The sequence below is a fragment of the Nansenia antarctica genome (assembly GCF_963989245.1).
Source record: "Nansenia antarctica genome assembly, chromosome: 6".
Taxonomy (NCBI): Eukaryota; Metazoa; Chordata; class Actinopteri; order Argentiniformes; family Microstomatidae; genus Nansenia; species Nansenia antarctica.
Genome location: NC_137676.1, coordinates 35,983,439 through 36,003,438, shown reverse-complemented (window position 1 = coordinate 36,003,438; position 20,000 = coordinate 35,983,439). Strand labels below are relative to the sequence as shown.

Below are 20,000 nucleotides of genomic sequence, written 5' to 3'. Positions count from 1 at the left end.
AGGAAGTGCAGGGACCAGCGCAAATCAGCTCAGGGAGTCAGAGAGGGCTGAAGATATAAGATAGAAAGACGAAACAGGTACACACAAGTTACTTCTGAGTCACAGGCAGAATGGAGGCACTAAGGACCGAAAGGGAAAAGTTGGCAGTCACTTTTGAGAGAGGATACCGCCACATCATCAGGTCAGTGGCATTGATGGGCGAAGATGACATGAAACGCGAGTGGATAGCGCTCCTATCAAACGCGAAAGACCTAAACTCTGCAGACGACAATTATGAGGAAGGTTTGCAGGCCAAAGCAAGTCAGGAACCTGAGACAGGTAACAGTCAGCTTCTTCAAGACATCACCAAGGCCGCTGAGGAGAGAGCTCAGAAGGTTGAACAGGTCGGTCACGTTTTAAAGGCCAACATGTGGACAAGGTTCGCGGGGGTCGAACTTTCATCCACAATTAGACGAGCAGAAAGGAGTCACGAAGGCGCGAAGAGGATCAGTCTAGAAGAGGCAACCCACGACGTTTGTAAAGAACGAAGCACACTCACAGAGAGCCTCATCATCAAAGCGCGAAGTCTGCTATCAAGCTGGGGGGAGTGGATCCCTGTAGTTGAGGCGTACAACACGAGAAAGTCACTAGAGGAGCTGGAGGACAAAAGGGATGAACTTTGGGAAACGTTTGTGACTGAATTTGGAAGAGTTGAGAAGGAGAATACTGACAAAATGGCCGACAAGGCCGCCGCAGCAAAGCAAATGGCCACCGACGCTCTCGCCGAAGATGAGAGGAAAAGGGCCGACGTTCTCGCCGAAGATGAGAGGAAAAGGGCCGACGCTCTCGCCGAAGATGAGAGGAAAAGGGCCGACGTTCTCGCCAAAGAAGAGGCCAAAGATCGAGCGACGAATAGAGAAAGGGCCGACGCTCTCGCCGAAGATGAGAGGAAAAGGGCCGACGTTCTCGCCGAAGATGAGAGGAAAAGGGCCGACGTTCTCGCCGAAGAAGAGGCCAAAGATCGAGCGACGAATAGAGAAAGGGCCGACGCTCTCGCCGAAGATGAGAGGAAAAGGGCCGACGTTCTCGCCGAAGAAGAGGCCAAAGATCGAGCGACAAATAGAGAAAATAAAGAAGCCATTGCCAAGCTGGAAAGGAAAGCCGCTGAGGCAAGACTGAAGTCAGCTGATAGCGTGGCCGAGTTTGAGAAGGAGACAGCGAAGGTGAAATTGGGGGCCGAAGAAGAGATCGCTGAGGCAAGGCAGAAGGCGGCCGTGATTGAGTTGAAGGCAGCAGAAATAGCCGCTCAAGAGCGCGCCAAACTACTGGAGGCTCAGCGGGAAGCATGGGAACAAGCCCGGGAGGCAGGGCTGGAAGGCAACCGCACTGGAGCCATCTCCAAGATCAAACTCCCTCCAACAAGGCTGCCCGTGTTCAGCGGGTGTATGAGAGATTTTCATCGCTGGCGGAAAGATTGGGAGAGCCTGCAGCAGCAGGGAGACCCATCGGGGTCGCCAGAGGTGAAGAAACTCCACCTCCTCGAGAGCATAGACCGAAAGGTTTTCGAGGAACTCAAACTCTCGAGCTACCGCTCAGCGGAAGACGTATTCACAGCTTTGGAGAATCGGTTTGGAGACAAGGCAACCATCGCGCTGCAAATTATTGAGGAATTGGAAAGAATACCAGCGGTAAAAGGAAACCAGCCGAGGAAAGCGATCAACCTTATTCAGGCAGTGGAAAGAGCCCTCATGGACCTGACAGACTTAGGAGAAGTGGGCGCTATGAAGAACCCACTTGTACTTAAGGCCATCGAGAGCAAACTGCCAGATCGTGTGCAGGAAGGCTGGATTGCCTTTGTAACCAAACCCAAAAACCAAGTCGCCCCAGACAAGCGGTTCGATGCTCTTCTTCTGTTTCTGAAAAGGCAGGAAGTAATCCTCGAGGGGATGGCTCGAATCCGAGGCTCCACGGAGACCTCTGGGGGAACACCGGAGAGGCCAGTCAGATGGGAGAAGAGGGCATTCACGAGGGCCACGGAGAAAGACTCACCGGTAGATGAAGAAGAGGAGGAACATCGAGGTGAAACCAGAGTCACAGGCAGGAACTCGGAAAGAAGAGAAGAGTGTGACATCTGTGGAAGCGATCAGCACGGTGGCAAAATATTCTTCTGCCGTAAGTTCAAGAGTCTCAGTCTGGCAGAGAAGCGAGCCATAGCAAAGCAAAGCAAAGCCTGTCAGAAATGTTTGGGCATGCACGGTGCCGACGGAGAGTGTAGTAACCGGTACCTGTGCAGAATGTGCAAGCAGAATGAAGGAGGGGCGAGTCATCACTACCTTCTGTGCCCCAAATGGAGTGAGGGGAAGAGGACAGGGCCAGGGTTCGCTGACAAGCAACGAGAATTCCTGGATTCTTTGGGACTCAACCCTGAACAGGAGAGGAGGGCGAAGGCATTCACCAGTAAGGCTTCGATGACGCTGAGCACGGGCGCAGAAGGCGGAAGTCTCTTCGCAGAGGATGGGCCAGAGGAACATCCAGTACTAATGATGATATTGACAGTCAAAACAGAAGCAGGATATGCCCTGGGAACTCTCATAGACCTCGCCTCCGACACAAATTATATCACCAACCGGGCCGCCGATCGGCTCCAACTGGAGCGGAGGCAAGTAACACTGACTGTGCATGGAGTCGGTGGAATGAAGGTCAAGGTCAAGACTAATAAGTACCTGCTAAAGGTCAGGGCGTGGAGCAACAACAGATGGAGTCCCCACGAGATGGTATGTTACGGGCTCGACACAATCGCTCGTGCAGACAAGGTCATCAGTCCAGAGCGACTCTGTAAGTTTTTCCCTGGGGTCGAGAAGAAAGAGCTGGTCCGACCTGAGGAAATCGAGCTCTTGATCAGCCACCGAGAGGGACGACTTGCTCCGCAGTGGATAAGAAGGACGGGAAATTTAGTGCTGTGGGACGGGCCTCTGGGGAAGACCGTGGGAGGAACGCACCCAGACCTGTTTGAAAGTTGGGAAAAATCCGCACACGACTCCCAGACGCACTTTGCGCGTTCTCTGAGAACGGAGGCAGTACGATTTGAGGAAATCCCCTGCAAGACGTTCAGCGCCAAAGAAGAGGATGGAGACCAGAAGCCGCAAGGTCATGAAAGGACCGGGAGAACAGCTGCAAGCAGCAAAGAGGTCCTCAAGTGGTGGAGCTGGGATAGCATCGGCGCCGCGTGCGAGCCAAAATGCGGAGGGTGTCGTTGCGGAAATTGTCAACCAGGCGGGAAAGAGATGACTCTCGCAGAGGAAAAGGAGGTCGAAATCATCAAAAGGGGCTTGACTTACGTAATGTCTGATGACCACAGCAACCTGCCGCACTGGGACACAGAATACCCGTGGACTGAGGACCCCAGCTCGCTCCCGAACAACAGAGGAGCGGTAGAGGCTACATTCCGGAGGACCGAGAAGCGATTGGAGAGGGACCCAGTATGGAAAGCGGCATACGCGGCGCAGGTGCATGAGATGATCCAGAGAGGGGCTGCGATCGAGTTAAACGAGGAAACGATCAGTAAGTGGGACGGACCTGTGTGGTACGTAAGCCATCAGATCGCTCCAAAACCCCACTCTGCCTCCACACCGGTGCGGCTCGTGTGGAATAGCAGCCAGGAGTTTCGGGGAACCAGCTTAAACAGCATTCTGCTGAAAGGCCCGGACGTTCTGAACCCCATCCGTGCGGTTTTGTTGAGATTCCGGACCGGAGAGCATGCAGCCATCGGGGATATTAGGAAAATGTACAACTCTGTTTGGCTGTGAGAAAGGGAAGTCCACCTCCACCGCTTTCTATGGAGGGACACGGCGGAAGAAAAGATCAAAACCTACGCAATTACCCGCGTCAACATCGGGGACAAGCCAGCCGGATGCATCGCCCAGCTGGCCATGAGGGAGACGGCAAGGCTGCCAGAGTTCGCCCACCTAAAGGAAGAGCGGAGAGCGCTTGAGGAGGACACCTATGTAGACGACATCCTAACGTCTCATAACGACAGAAGAAAGCTGAAAAGCATCACGGAGGGAATCGAGAGGATACTCAACGCTGGAGGTTTCGCTCTAAAGCCATGGACCCAGTCGGGTCAAAGTGGGAGGAGTAAAGAAAGCCAGCCTGAAGAAACGAAGGCCAATATGGAGCCGGAATCAGAGGTGTTAGTGCTGCCTAATCAGCTGAGCGAGGAAGACAACAAAGCGCTTGGAGTCGGGTACCATGCAGAAGGGGATAAGTTGTTCCTTATGGTTTCCATCAACTTCTCCAAAAGGAAACTGAAGGTGAGGACAGAAACAAATCTCTCAGAGGAAGAAGTTGAGGAAGGAACGCCGAGCCCCCTAACGAGAAGGGAGCTATTGAGCCAGGTGGCGGGCCTGTATGATCCCGTGGGTTTGGCCACCCCAGTGAAGGAAAAAGGTGCCATCCTGGTCAGAAGGGCCTTTCAGGAGATGGGAAAATCCGGCATCAGACAGAACACATGGGACAACCCACTCCCCCTTGAGCTCCGAGCCGACGCAATCAGGCTCTTCAAAGAGTATGCGAGACTTGGAAAAGTCAGATTCGAGAGGAGCCTAACCCCGCCTGGATGGGAAGGAAGGCCATGGGGCATCACCTTCTCGGACGGGAGTGATAATGCGTTCGGTGCCGTCCTCTACCTGAGGTGGAAAACATCCAGGGGAGTGGCTGTAAGGCTGGTTGAGTCAAAGGCCAAATTGACGCCGATAACTCAGAAAGGGGATGTCGTTAAATCCGAACTGTGTGGGGCCGTAATCGCATCCAGGCTTAAGGGCTTCTGGGAGAAGCAAGGTCGACTGGGCGTGGAGAGATGGTTTCATTTCGTGGACAGCCAGACCGTCCTGGGGGCCATTCAAAGGGAAAGCTACGGCTACCAAACATTCTACGCGAATAGGATCGGAGAGATCCAAAGGGCTGGACCAACTGACGACTGGTGGTGGATCCCCGGAGACCTAAATGTCGCGGATCTCGTCACACGAGGCTGCCCGCCGGAAAGCTTGGGAGAAGGCTCGACCTGGCAGAACGGTCCGGAGTTCCTGGCGTGGGCAGTGGAGAAGTGGCCCGTGAAATCCGCGGCAGACGTGGCTGCAAGTGCTCGAGACAGCGTGATCAAGCTGCAACGGAAAGCGTTCACTGCAGCTGTAACACGCGCTCAGGCGAGGAAGGGGCTGGACCCGAAATGCACCATTGAGGAGGAAGCAAATGCGAAGGGGACATCCACACCGGTTGGGAGTTCCAGGGACCCCGAGCATGAGAGGGAGAGGCTCTGGGGCGCTGCTCTCATGGACCTGATTGAGCCAGAACGCTTCAGCGAAATAGGCAGGCTCATTCGGGTAGTTGGGTGGGTCCGGCGAGCTGTTAGGCAGTGGTTGGTTTGCAGGAGGGCTCCAGAAGACGCAAAGTGGGAGGCTACTCGCCAGAGGGAGACAAGAAGCGGAGTTAGCCTCGGCGTCCAGGAGCTAAACGCAGCTTTCCGCGACCTGTGTCTGGCTGCACAGGATGGAATAGAATTTCCGAAAACGACTTGGGACAGACTGGTAGTTAAGAAGGTCGAAGGGTCGGGGCTGCTGGTGTGTTCCGGAAGAATCCAGGAGGCGAAGGAGGTGGGAATCCCACTTGTCCCCTACACTGCGTGGATCAGCACTCTGTTGGCAAGGGAGGCCCATAAGGCGAACCACGAGGGGTTGGCTGGCACCCTATTGAAGATGCGCAAGAAGGCGTGGGTGATTCAGGGTCAGCGGGCTGCGTGGAAGGTAGTCAACGCGTGCGTCCCCTGCAGGAAAGACAGGGCCAAGCGGTGCCAGCAGATGATGAGCGACCTTCCGCGGGAGCGCACCGAACCTGCTGCCCCATTCGAGTACACCTCTGTGGACCTATTCGGCCCCTACGAAGTCATTGACGTCGTCAAGAGAAGGACAAAGTTAAAGGTCTGGGGAGTCGTCTTCTCCTGCATGGCCTCCAGAGCCGTCCACGCTGACGTGGTGGAGAGTCTGTCAACGGAGTGTTTCCTAAAAACGTACTTCCGTTTTACAGCTGTTAGGGGTCACCCGAGGAAGATGTGGTCAGATCAGGGGACAAATTTTGTCGGTGCTCAACCAGCTCTGAAAGCGCTGTATGACCAACTCGGCAAGGTGGACAGGAAGACTGTGGAGGACAGGACCGCTCGTCACGGCACGGAATGGGCGTGGGTTTTCCATCCTGCTGACGCACCCCATCGGAATGGAGCGGCGGAGGCGTCAGTTCGACTGCTCAAGCGGGCGCTGAGAAATGTCGGGAGGCTTGGAAACCTCACCTGCTTGGAGTTCCAGACGGCGCTCTTCCTGGCAGCCGATTTAGTGAACGAGAGGCCAATCGGCGCCAAGCTCCAAGTGCGAGATGATGCGGTCGAGGTGGTGACGCCCAACACGCTGCTTCGAGGTAGAGCTGGAGATCCGGGGACTCTTGATCTGGATGAGTACCCGTTTGTGAAGCTGAGGGCCATCCAGGAAGAGGTGGGACGGTTTTGGCGACAGTGGAGTCAACTGGCTGGGCCCGGGCTTTTCATCCGCACCAAGTGGCACAGAGAAGCCCGAAATGTGGCCGTGGGAGACGTGGTCTGGTTGGCTGACCAAAATGCCCTAAGGGGGCAATTCCGCCTGGGGCGGGTTGTGGAAGCGAGGCCAGACGAAAAGGGGCTGGTTCGGGACGTAAGAGTGAGGGTTTGCCTAAGCCAGCCTGCTCTAGGAGTGGGGGCTTCAGGACGAAGAAGGAGCGAAGGCCGCGATCTCTTCCCAACGCTCGACCAAGACGTCAGGCGGGTGGTCGTGCTGCTTCCCGTGGAGGAGCAGTAAAAAATGACTGTATTGAAGAGAGGGAAAGTTGTGGTCCATTTAGTTATAAAGGACCAATGGACCAAGTGGGAGGTGTTTGGCTAATCCATGGGAGGGTTCATTTGGGGGTTATTTTGTTTGTTGTTTGTGATTGGTTGAAGGTATGCATGAGTGGAGTGATTGGTTGGATAGAGATGGGGGCGGGCTTGATGGGTGTGATCTGAGAGACAGGGGAGAAGGGAGATCAGTTGTATAGAGAGATGGGAGTTGGTAAATTGAGTTCTGTATGATTGTGTAGTTTGTTAAATCTTTTCTGTTAGTTTGTTCACTGTTGTTTATTTACATGTACTAATATCAATGTATTGTGTTCAGTTTTACAATCTGTTTATTAGAGGAAGAAGGAAATCAAACCGAATTGTGTCAGATCTCATCATTTCACCCGTACTGCCGGAGCAAGCAGAAAATTCACCATTCAGCTAACTAGAGGGAGAGCTGAACACATACACACACATACATACATACATACATACATACATACATACATACATACATACATACATACACACATACATACATACATACATACATACATACACAAGTGTGGATACATCTGATGACCACTAAAACATGAGCATTCCCGTGCTTCATTGGGCTTCATTCATTGGCTGAGGTGGAGGTCTGGGGCGGGTCATACAGGGTTATTCTCACATACCATTGGTGACTGCGCTGTGAATGGCGTCTGCTGCAGCAGGGTGCATTGTGGGAGAGTGAGTATGGTCCTCTGATTGGACAGGAGTGGGAGAGGGAGGTGGGTGTGACAAAGGGTCTTTTAGGGAATTTTTATCAGGTTTGGGAAAAAAGGGTCAAACAAAGAGAACAGAAAGAAAGAGTGAACACTCAGACACCAAATGTGCATGTGTGTGTGTGTGTGTGTGTGTGTGTGTGTGTGTGTGTGTGTGAGTGTGTGTGTGTGTGTGTGTGTGTGTGTATGTGTGTGTGTGTGTGTGTGTGTGTACGTGCGTGCATGCGTGCGTGCGTGCATGCGCGTGTGTGTGTGTGTGAGCACCCCTATAGGAATGAGGCACACTATAGGTGTGTACTGTAGGAATGTTGTATGTAATGATATTACTTGAAATACATCAATAATGATATTACTTAAGGAATTGTAAAGTGTGGTTTACCCTATGCTGTATACATTGTGTGTGTTTCTACTTGAGAGAACATGATGACATTCTAAAAATGCATTTATCGTTCACTAATGCACCTTCTTCCCTGAAACACTCTCTTCCTCCCTCCCTCCCTCCCTCCCTCCCTCTCTCTCTCTCTCTCTCTCTCTCTCTCTCTCTCTCTGCTGTAACTCTCCCTCTCTCAATAATTGATTATATCTGCAGCAACTCTCAGAATAAGTTAGAGGGATGAGATAGAGAGAGAGAGAGAGAGAGAGAGAGAGAGAGAGAGAGAGAGAGAGAGAGAGAGAGAGAGAGAGCGAGAGAGAGCGAGAGAGAGAGAGATTGACAGAATGGGAGAGAGACAGAGATTGACAGAGAGAGAGAGAGAAAGAGAGAGAGACAGAGATTGACAGAAAGAGAGAGTGAGAGAAAGAGACAGAGAGAGAAAGAGACAGAGAGAGAAAGAGAGAGAGAGACAGAGAGAGAGAGAGATTGACAGAAAGAGAGAGAGAGAGACAGAGATTGACAGAGAGAGAGAGAGACAGAGATTGACAGAAAGAGAGAGAGAGAGAAAGAGACAGAGAGAGAAAGAGAGAGAGACAGAGATTGACAGAGAGAGAGAGAGAGAGAGAGAGAGAGAGAGAGAGAATGTGGGTTGAATTATTATTAATGTGGGTTGAGTTTAAACTGGTGTGTTTCCTGTTGAAGCTCTTATCTTATACAGTATATAATAGTGACACAACTCTGTATCATGCTCGACACACACTCACACACACACACACACACACACACACACACACACAGACACACACATACTGTGTGTCAGTCATACAAAGATACTTGTAGTGGATGTGCAAGTACAATACATGTCCCATGGTCTGGAATACCCTGAGGCCTGCAGAGTGTATTTGTGTTTTAACATTTAAGAATGTGTTGTGTCCAAATAAACTGTACTGTCAAACATGTGTGTGTGTGTGTGTGTGTGTGTGTGTGTGTGTGTGTGTGTGTGTGTGCATGTATGTGTGTGTGTCCGTGCGTGCGTGCGTGTGTGTCCGTGCGTGCGTGCACGTTTGTGTGTTTGTACATGCGTGTTTCTGTGTGTATGTGTGTGTGTGTGTGTTTTTCTGTGTTTGTGTGTGTGTGTGTGTGTGCGTGTTTTTCTGTGTGTGTGTGTGTGCATGTGTGTGTTTTTCTGTGTTTGTGTGTGTGTGTGTGTGTGTGTGTGCGTGTGCGTTTTCTATGTACTCATAATGACTGAGTGTGTAGCCTACTCCCTAGAAGAGGGACACCACACTCCTCTCCTCCCTCTCCTCCCTCTCCTCCCTCTCCCATTTCCACCTTCCTACCTTTCTTCTCCTCCTCCTCCTCCCCCTCCCCCGCTCCCAGGAGGGTGAAGATGATGCCAGTCTGAGAGTTGATACCCACAGCGGTCACCAGCATCCTGCCTGAGCCCTCCATCACATGGGTTCCTACACACACATTAGATAAACACACACACACACACACAAAGAGAGAGAGAGACAGGGTGAAATACATACAAGCACACAAGCACACACGCACACATACACACACACACAGACACATACACATACACACACACACATACACACACACACACACATACACACAGGCACATACACATACACACACACACACGCACACACACACACAGACACACACACACACACACACACATACACACAGGCACATACACGTACACACACACACACACACCCACACACACACAGACACACACACACACACACACATACACACACACACCTGAGAGTAGCATGGGGTCCTTCTCCACAGACTTTGCAACGTGGTCAGACTCCCCAGTCAGAGAGCTCTCATCTATCTTCATATCGTTACCCTGGAGCAGGATCCCATCTGCAGGCAGTAGGTCACCTGTGGGGGAGAGAGGAGGGGGGAGAGGGGGGAGAGAGGAGGGTCCATCAGTGGGGGAGAGAGGAGGGTGTGTGGGAGAGAGTGGAGGGTGTGTGGGGGAGAAAGGAGGGGGAGAGGGAGGAGAGAGGAGGGTGTGTGGGGGAGAAAGGAGGGGGAGAGGGAGGAGAGAGGAGGGTGTGTGGGGGAGAAAGGAGGGGGAGAGGGAGGAGAGAGGAGGGTGTGTGGGGGAGAAAGGAGGGGGAGAGGGAGGAGAGAGGAGGGTGTGTGGGGGAGAAAGGAGGGGGAGAGGGAGGAGAGAGGAAGGTGTGTGGGGGAGAAAGGAGGGGGAGAGGGAGGAGAGAGGAAGGTGTGGGGGAGAAAGGAGGGGGAGAGGGAGGAGAGAGGAGGGTGTGTGGGGGAGAAAGGAGGGGGAGAGGGAGGAGAGAGGAGGGTGTGTGGGGGAGAAAGGAGGGGGAGAGGGAGGAGAGAGGAGGGTGTGTGGGGGAGAAAGGAGGGGAGAGGGAGAGAGAGGAGGGTGTGTGGGGGAGAAAGGAGGGGGAGAGGGAGTAGAGAGGAGGATGTGTGGGGGAGAAAGGAGGGGAGAGGGAGGAGAGAGGAAGGTGTGTGGGGGAGAAGGAGGGGGAGAGGAGGAGAGAGGAAGGTGTGTGGGGGAGAAAGGAGGGGGAGAGGGAGGAGAGAGGAGGGTGTGTGGGGAGAAAGGAGGGGGGAGAGGGAGGAGAGAGGAGGGGTGTGTGGGGGGAGAAAGGAGGGGGAGAGGGAGTAGAGAGGAGGATGTGTGGGGGAGAAAGGAGGGGGAGAGGGAGTAGAGAGGAGGGTGTGTGGGGGAGAAAGGAGGGGGGAGAGGGAGTAGAGAGGAGGATGTGTGGGGGAGAGAGGGACGCTCAGGGCAGAGGTTGATTTGATTTATTTGATTTTTATGTGGGTCTCCATTAGCGGATGCAAAGAATCAGCTACTCTTCCTTGGGTCCACACCAAACATACAAAAAAACCATCACATCTAAACATCTAAAGAAGAAAAACATCAACATACATAACAACAAATAATAAAAAATAAAACAAAACAAAAAAGTCAGCAAAGCTCACAGCCTTAGTTTTTAGTGAGCATCACAAAAACACATAACAAAGAAGAACCAACCACACACAAAACAATAAACAACAGAAATATAATTAAAATACTCAGCTAGGATCTATGCGTATGATGTGGTTCTGATGTGGTTCTTCACTTGCTTTTTGAAAATGATGTTATTCTGGGTTTTAGAGATATGACCTGGTAGGCAGTTCATTTACATTACATTTTTGGCATTTAGCAGACGCCCTATTCCAAAGCGATTTACAATCGATGCATTTCACTAAGCAAGTGAATCATCAGTTCACCAGTTGTAGGAGGAAGAGTAATCTAGCTCAGACCCGGGGACATTGGCAGTCCGTGATAGAAGAACAAAAAAAATAAAATAAAAAGTTCCATTCAACCATAGCTCTATACAGCACGGCACATTGTTTCAAATTTGTTTTAGTTTTTGGAATTGTGTAGTTACCACTGGTGGCATGTCTGGTGGGGTATAATATGTGTGCATCAGAGCTGAGTGTAAGCTCTCTATACAAACAGACAGGAGTTTTTCTGAACATTAATATTTTTTAGAAACGAAAGTTCTAAGTGCTTTAACTTCTCATCAACTTTTAGCCAGAAGAGTTGGTCATGCATGTCATTCATATTTGCTCTCATTGTGCAATGCAGGGCAAGCTGAGCTGTTCTGTTCTGAACCTGTTGTCGCTTCCCTCGATGTGTTTTAGTAGTGCCTCACCAGACCACCAGGCAGTAATCTAACTGGGATAATACTAGCTTCTGGAGGACATGTTTGGCCAAATGTGGTGTTAAAAAAAAGAAAAACATCTCTTGACTAGAGATATGTTTCTCCCCATCTTTTGCACAAGTGAATCTATTCGTCTTGACCATGTTAGTTTACAGTGTAAACCAAGAAGCTTTGTTTTCTGTACTTCAATAGCAACATTGTTCATTACCAAATTCAGCTGTGGTGTATAGCTTAATGAGTGTTTTGATCCAAATACAATGCTCTTAGTCTTAGAATGGTCAGGACAAGTTTGTGATCCAGTTAAATACTATCTGCAACTCTTCATTGAGGGCTGAGATGATTTCCTTAACTGTTGGTGCAGACATGTAGAGTATAGAATCATCTGCATACATAGACACAGGCTTTTTTACAAGCAAGTGGGAGATCATTTGTAAAATGGAGAAGAGCAGTGGTCCAAGTGAAGAGCCCTGCGGAATCCCACACTATTGGCGCTTTTCCACTATCGGGCCCGGCTCGGCTCGGCTCAGCTCGCTTCGGCACGCTTTTGAACAGTTCTGGGTATTGGCGCTTTTCCACTATACACAAGAGACCAGGAACGAGTAGGAGGAGTAGGAGATAGTAGGCGGAGTTACGTGTCATAAAAGCGCGCCATGGTGGTGACGTATATTTTCACGAGACACAACACAGCCACAACAATAGCCACATGGAGGAACTTGAAGCTATCGTATACTTTTTCCTCGGCATGTGGTATATTATTAACCGTGGTTTTTTGGAGAGAAAGAGAAAGAGAGAGAGGGAGAGAGAGAGGAAGCTATGTACACATAATAAAGTCATGTTTTTTGAACCCTTAAAACCACTGCCTTCACTTGTCTGCTTTATGAACTGTAGTATCATTGTTATGTTGAGCATATGAGATGGCTACTGCCTGATCGATGTCGACACTGCTCGTAGTGAATATAAGCACTTGACGCATGTTGAACTCCTGGTTCATTGAGTTTACTCCCGGTTCACTTCTCGGGGTGGCACCACGGTGGTTCAGGGCTCAAAATGACCGTATACCGATGGTGGAGTTAGCCAGCATAGTCTTGTCTTTTTACCACCTTCATAGCCGGTGTTATTCACGGGCAAAGACGGTGTCCGGAGGCACCCTTTGCGGGTTAATAACTGTGATTTACCGTGGGTTAGGATAACAATTCAAACGTGTCCGGATAGGGGAGAGGACAGGGAATCCAAAACCATTTGAATGGTGTCGATACGACACTCTTATCACGGTCGACACAGCGCGGAGCGAATTCCCTGGTAGAACTTTTCTCTCCCCCCGCTGTCAACGGGAGTTTCAACCAGCTGGCGCGGTGCTGCAGGCAGCAGCGGGTGAACTCCCGGTTCATTGAGTTTACGGTTAAAAGCATATCTTCTCGGGGTGTCAGCGCGGTGGTTAAGGGCTCAAAATGACCGTATACCGATGGTGAAGTTAGCAAAGGAGTATTGTGTTTGTACCACCTTCATAGCCGGTGTTATTCACTGAAATTCGAATGGAGTCTTAGTCATGTACCGTTAACGAGATAGAATAAGCAAAGCAGATTTATGGTACATCGTAAAACGCTCATCAGGGGGGGGGGGGGGGACCCGTCGCTTAAGGCCGAATATCTCCGCGTCACAATGGGTTATAATTCCAAACTAAAATTCTCCATGATCACAATAGCATGCTGAACACACTGAATAGTAAGAACAGTAAGAAGTAGTAGTCTGTCGTGAGATTTAAAAATGGCGGTTAGTGGTGTACTGTGAAAACATACGATGACGATGTTGTGACGATTTCCATTGACCAATCAACGGTGTGCAGCGTCACACGTCACACGCAACCTGGCAAAAAAGTACCCTTCCCAACTTTCGCTACCCATCGCGAACAAGAACGGCACGGGTACCAGAAATGGCACGGGTACTTTTGGCAGTGGAAAAAGGACAATAAACCGGGCTGACCCGGGCTAGCCCTGTAGTGGAAAAGCACCATATATGTCTTGCATTTGAGAGGCTTCTACTAAAGAGAACCTGCTGTGTTCTATTAGTCAGGTAGCTTTCTATCCATGCTAAGGCAGATGCACTAAATCCATAACACTTGAGTTTCCTTAATAGCAAATTATGATCAATGACATCAAAGGCAGCACTGAAGTCTAGTAGAACTGCTCTCACAATATTCTGTTGATCAATACCTTTTAGCCAATCATCTATCATTTGAGTGAGTGCTTGCAGGTTGAGTACCTTTTCCTATATAAGCCTGCTGGTAGTTGCTTGTTAAGTTGTTCATAAACAGCATTGTATCTGGACCAATACAATATTTTCCAACAGTTTGCTTATAACAGGTAACAAGCTGATTGGTCTGCTGTTAGAGCCAGAAAAGGCAGCACAAGCATTTTTTGTTAGAGGGATTACCTTGGTTTCTTTACAGGTTTGTGGGCACATATTACAATCAAGACTAAGATTGAAGATCTTATATATAGGAGTTACATTTGTTTATGTTTTTTGGCAATATGGTCCAAAACCATCCTATAGCGTTCCATCCAGGATGTGAATACCAGGTGGTTCCTTATTTTTGATAGATAATTTTAAAAATGTAACGTCTTCTAAAGTGACTTCAGAATTCAAAAGTAATTCATAATTTGTCAATAAAGTGATAATTGAAATAATTTGCAATATCTATCGATTCAGTTATAAAAGACCCTTCTGCTTCAATGAAAGATGGAGTTGAGTTACTCTTTCTGCCCATGATGTCATTCAAGGTGTTCCAGAGCTTCTTTCCGTCATGTTTTATATCATTAACACTAGAACCGCCAGAGGGCGCCGTATACCTAAAACCGCCAACGGGTCAAATTGACGTCTGTGCCTGGCTAAGGCATTTCTAGTATCCGAGCCTACAACAAAATGAACTCTGTCATTGTATTAAGGCATTGTGTTCACAAATGAATATTTCAAGTCATAAAATGGTGTTGGTCCTCTTGTTTTATAATTTAAGTATCTTTGACAACACTCATCGCTTTGCCTGTACGTCAATGTAAATCAGTCAAAAATAACACTGGAAATGGGTAGGCTATTAGAAGAATATTTGGGTGGTGTGATAGGCGTAAAACTCCATTCACCACATAAAAAGACTAAATTAACAAAGTACCTACCCCAAATGGACCATAATAACCACAGCATCGGCCTATGTTGCAACAGAATGTGACGAAAGAAAGCACGCCTCCTGGGATGTCTCAGTCGCTGAGCTGAAGGCCTTTATTGCTCTGCTATATGTGAGGGGTGCATACTGCCGGAAAAAACATTGAAATTGAAAGTTTCTGGTCGGAGAAATGGGGAAATGCCTTTTTCAACTTCGGGAGATCATGCGCTTTCTGCGCTTTGACAGGAAGGAGACCCGACGCTCCCGGTTGACCACCGACAGGTTTGAGCTCATGGCTGAAGTGTGGGAGAGATTCAGGCAAAACTGCATCTCATGCTAGAAGTCAGGGCAGGACATCACCGTGGATGAACAGCTGTTCCCGACGAAAACAAGGTGCCGGTTCACGCAATATATGCCCAACAAGCCAGATACATTTGGAATTAAGTTTTGGCTGGCAGCAGATGTTGAGAGCAAATACCTGCTGAATGGCTTCCCATACCTGGGTAAGGATACAAGCAGACCAACCACGCAGTCCCTCGGAGAGAATGAGTAGACTTTGAATCATATCATTGTAATTGCTAGGCAACGACATAAACAATGCAATGCCGCGTAGAGGGACTATTGTTTGTGCCATTGCCTATAGCGGTTATAATGCATTTTTATATGTGGGTCGATTTGACGCCGTGGCGGTTATAGGTATAAATGCCTGTATTTTTTATTTAGATGTATCTATACCATATTTAACAATAGGAAGTGCAACACAACACCATTTTAGGAAAAGTCAAAGACGGGGGGACTTAAATATTTTATTAAAACATAGTTATGTACAATTGAAAAACCCACTTGGGTCAAATTGACGTCATGGCGGTTCTAGTGTTAATCCTTGATTCATAATACAATTTCTTCTTCTTTTTGTTCAATTTAGTGAGTTCCTCAGTTTACAATATTTATAATCAGATGTGCAGCCAGACCTATTTGCCCCTCCCTTTGCCTCGCCTCTTTTAGCCATGCATTATTTTAGTTCATCATCAACCCAAGGAGCCCTAACAGCTCTAACAGCTCTAACAGCTCTAACAGTCAGCTTCTTGATAGGTGCATGCTTATCCATAACTGGAACCAACAGTTTAGTGAAAACTGCATCTGTATCTGGGTCTGTTTGTTTACTGACGTCAGCCCAGCAGATATGTCTAACATCATTCCCATCTGAACCGCCACAGAAACCCTACATCATCCACATATGAACCACCACAGAAACCCTACATCCTCCACATATGAACCACCACAGAAACCCTACATCCTCCACATATGAACCACCACAGAAACCCTACATCCTCCGCATATGAACCACCACAGAAACCCTACATCATCCACATATGAACCACCACAGAAACCCTGGTACAATCTGTTATGTCAAATTCTTGGTCCAGCCTTTAGAACTTTAGTCTTCCTAGATATGCCCACTAAATGATGACCACTAAAGCCAATGGGAACAGATACAGCTTTAGAGCAGAGTTAGAGCAGAGTTCAGCAGTGTTGGTGTAAATGTGATCAATGCATGTGGACTGTTTTATTAGTGTACACATTCTCCATTGAAGTTGAGGTTCTAAAATGGTTATGGTTACAGTTAGTGTAAGAGTGTATAGAGACTGTGAAGTGTGTGTGTGTGTGTGTGTGTGTGTGTGTGTGTGTGTGTGTGCGTGAGCGTGGACGTGGTACCTACCGTACTTGACCTGGGCGATGTCCCCCACCACCAGGTCGGCCACGGGGATCTGCACCACGTTCCCCTGCCGGACCACAGTGAACTTCTGCTCCTGCTCGATGCGGCTCTGCAGCCCGCGGAACTGCTTCTCCTTGGACCAGTCGTTGAACGCCGTTACCAGGACGACGCAGACCACGGACAACAGGATGGCGGCGCCCTCGATCCAGCCCGCCTCCGCCTCGCCTTCGTCCTCCACCCCGGACTCTTGCTTCCCACAGGCTGAGGGAGAGAGGGAGAGATGGGTGGATGGATGGATGGATGGATGGGTGGATGGATGGATGGATGGATGGATGGGTGGATGGATGGGTGGATGGATGGATGGGTGGAAGGATGGATGGATGGATGGATGGATGGTTGGGTGGATGGATGGATGGATGGATAGATGGGTGGATGGATGGATGGGTGGGTGGGTGGATGGATGGATGGATGGATGGATGGGTGGATGGGTGGATGGATGGATGGATGGATGCATCGAATGGAATGGTTGCTTACAATGAGCCTCTTCATGCCTACCTTCACCTCATAGAGTAGATAGTTAGATAGATAGATAGATAGACAGACAGACAGACAGACAGATAGACAGACAGACAGACAGACTAGATAGAGAGATAGATAGTTAGATAGAGAGATATACAGTAGATAGATAGACAGACTGATAGATCTCTCCCTCCTCCCTCCCTCCCCCCTCCCTCCCCCCCTGCCCTTCCTCCCATCCCACCTCTCCCTCCCCTCCCCTCCCTCCCTGCCCTCCCTCCCTGCCCTCCCTCCTCTCCCTGTCCTCCCTCCCTCCCCTCCCTCCACTCCCTCCCTCCCCTCCCCTCCTTCCCTCCCCTCCCTCACCTTCGCTCTCGTCGCCGGGGGGCTGGTAGAAGGACAGGGCCAGGGAGATGATGGCCGCCACCTCCAGGATGATGAGGGTGACGTCCTGCAGGGCCTCCCAGACCAGCTCCAGGAAGCTCTTCGCCTTCTTGGGAGGGATGAAGTTCTGGCCGAACACCTGGCAGCGCCGCTCAATGTCCGCCGCCTCGCCGCTCAGACCTGGGAGAGAGGGGGGGGAGAGGAAGGGAGGGGGGGGGGGGGGGAGAGGAAGGGAGAGAGAGATGCACAGAGGGAGTGCAGGGAGAGACAGTGGGGTCATTTGTCAGATCATTGGCTCTTTGCGTGTCTACATTCTACATACAAATAAGGGGATGCTGGGGGAGGTAGAACACCAGGTGAGGCTGGGGGAGGTAGAACACCAGGGGAGACTGGGGGAGGTAGAACACCAGGTGAGGATGATGGAGGTAGACCAGGGGAGGCTGGTGGAGGTAGAACACCAGGGGAGGCTGGTGGAGGTAGAACACCAGGGGAGGCTGGTGGAGGTAGAAATCAGAGGAAGGGCTGATGGTTAGGCATGGAATGGAATGAGGAATGGTATCAAACAATATGATCAGCCCATCCTCTGATTTCTACCTCCACCAGCCTCCCCTAGCACAACGTAGAGCAATTGACATTTTGTCACTTCAGGAAAAACGTTTCACTTTTAAATAGATTGAATGTTTTTTTTTTTTTAAGAGCCTACTGAACAAACTCACAGAGTGTCAGTCGGTATGTCTGTCTATCTGTCTGCCTGCCTCTGTCTGCCTGTCTGTCTGTCTGTGTGTCTGTCTGTTTGTTTGTGTGTCTGTCTGTCTGTGTTTCTATGTGTCTGTCTGTGTGTCTGTGTGTCTGTCTGTCTGTCTGTGTGTTTGTGTGTCTGTCTGTGTGTGTGTGTGTGTGTGTGTGTCTGTCTGTCTGTCTGTCTGTCTGTCTGTCTGTCTGTGTGTGTGTCTGTGTGTCTGTCTGTGTGTCTGTCTGTGTGTCTGTCTGTGTGTCTGTCTGTCTGTGTGTCTGTGTGTCTGTGTGTGTGTCTGTTTGTCTGTCTGTGTGTCTGTGTGTCTGTGTGTGTGTCTGTTTGTCTGTCTGTGTGTCTGTCTGTCTGTCTGTCTGTCTGTCTGTGTGTCTGTCTGGTCTGGGTGACAGCAGTAGTCTGTGCCAACCTTGCCAACTGTGTGTCTGGTTTGAACAAAGTTCATTTTAGATCAGTGTACCGTGCAGTTTTAATCCTATCGAGTATTAAAGAAATGAATAATTCCTATTAATTCATAGCCAGACGAACAAGGTTTTCTTTTCTTTCAAACTCAACAGCGTTTAAAGCGTGTGACAGGATGATCTAAACCCAGCTTTATTCAAACCAAAGACACTCTATGGTAGCGGAGTTGCAAAGCCTGTGTTTTCCCCCCAAAATAAAGGCTTCTATGAATTTCTATGATTTCTTTTCTTTTTCTTTCAAATGTAAGAGCGTTGAAACCGCCTGATAGAATGATCTAGAATGATCTAGAATGATCTGACAAGCAACTTCATTCAAAACACCAGAGACACACTGGCATGATCTTGAATAATGAAAGACAAGAAGGATTCATATCATGGTGGGAATACTGTGATCACATTCCCCTTCCACCCTGACTGGACATGGGTGTGGAACGCATCAGGGTCAGGTGTGTGTATCAGGTCAGGTGTGTGTCAGGTCAGGTGTGTGTCAGGTCAGGTGTGTGTCAGGTCAGGTGTGTATCAGGTCAGGTGTGTGTGGTTGGTGTATATGAGGTCAGGTGTGTATCAGGTCAGGTGTGTATCAGGTCAGGTGTGTGTCAGGTCAGGTGTGTGTCAGGTGTGTATCAGGTCAGGTGTGTGTCAGGTCAGGTGTGTGTCAGGTCAGGTGTGTATCAGGTCAGGTGTGTGTCAGGTCAGGTGTGTGTCAGGTCAGGTGTGTGTGGTTGGTGTATATGAGGTCAGGTGTGTATCAGGTCAGGTGTGTATCAGGTCAGGTGTGTATCAGGTCAGGTGTGTATCAGGTCAGGTGTGTATCAGGTCAGGTGTGTGTCAGGTCAGGTGTGTGTCAGGTCAGGTGTGTGTCAGGTGTGTATCAGGTCAGGTGTGTGTCAGGTCAGGTGTGTGTCAGGTCAGGTGTGTGTCAGGTCAGGTGTGTGTGTCAGGTGTGTATCAGGTCAGGTGTGTGTGTCAGGTGTGTATCAGGTCAGGTGTGTGTCAGGTCAGGTGTGTGTGGTTGGTATGTATCAGGTCAGGTGTGTGTGGTTGGTATGTACCAGGTCAGGTGTGTATCAGGTCAGGTGTGTGTCAGGTCAGGTGTGTATCAGTTCAGGTGTGTGTGGTTGGTATGTGTCAGGTCAGGTGTGTGTGTGTGTGGTTGGTGTGTATCAGGGTCAGGTGTGTATCAGGGTCAGGTGTGTGTGGTTGCCAGATTGGGGTCAGGTGTGTGTGGTTGCCAGATTGGTCTTTGTCAGTCATGTGGATAACTGGAAACTCAGCTGAGCCCTGCTTCCATATTCA

The 20,000-nt window shown here is 49.7% G+C and overlaps 1 protein-coding gene across 1 annotated transcript in view; it reads right to left on the bottom strand.

Moving 5' to 3' along the window:
• atp2b3b (ATPase plasma membrane Ca2+ transporting 3b) overlaps positions 1 to 20,000 on the bottom strand; it is a gene marked incomplete at both ends in the record, with an annotated part of 59,025 nt that overhangs the window by 35,710 nt on the left and 3,315 nt on the right. Inside the window, 4 exons of the mRNA XM_080534377.1 lie at positions 9,349 to 9,471; positions 9,785 to 9,910; positions 16,596 to 16,853; positions 17,475 to 17,672. Of these exons, the coding sequence (XP_080390503.1) occupies positions 9,349 to 9,471; positions 9,785 to 9,910; positions 16,596 to 16,853; positions 17,475 to 17,672 (705 nt within the window). The remainder of the gene's footprint in view (positions 1 to 9,348; positions 9,472 to 9,784; positions 9,911 to 16,595; positions 16,854 to 17,474; positions 17,673 to 20,000) is intronic.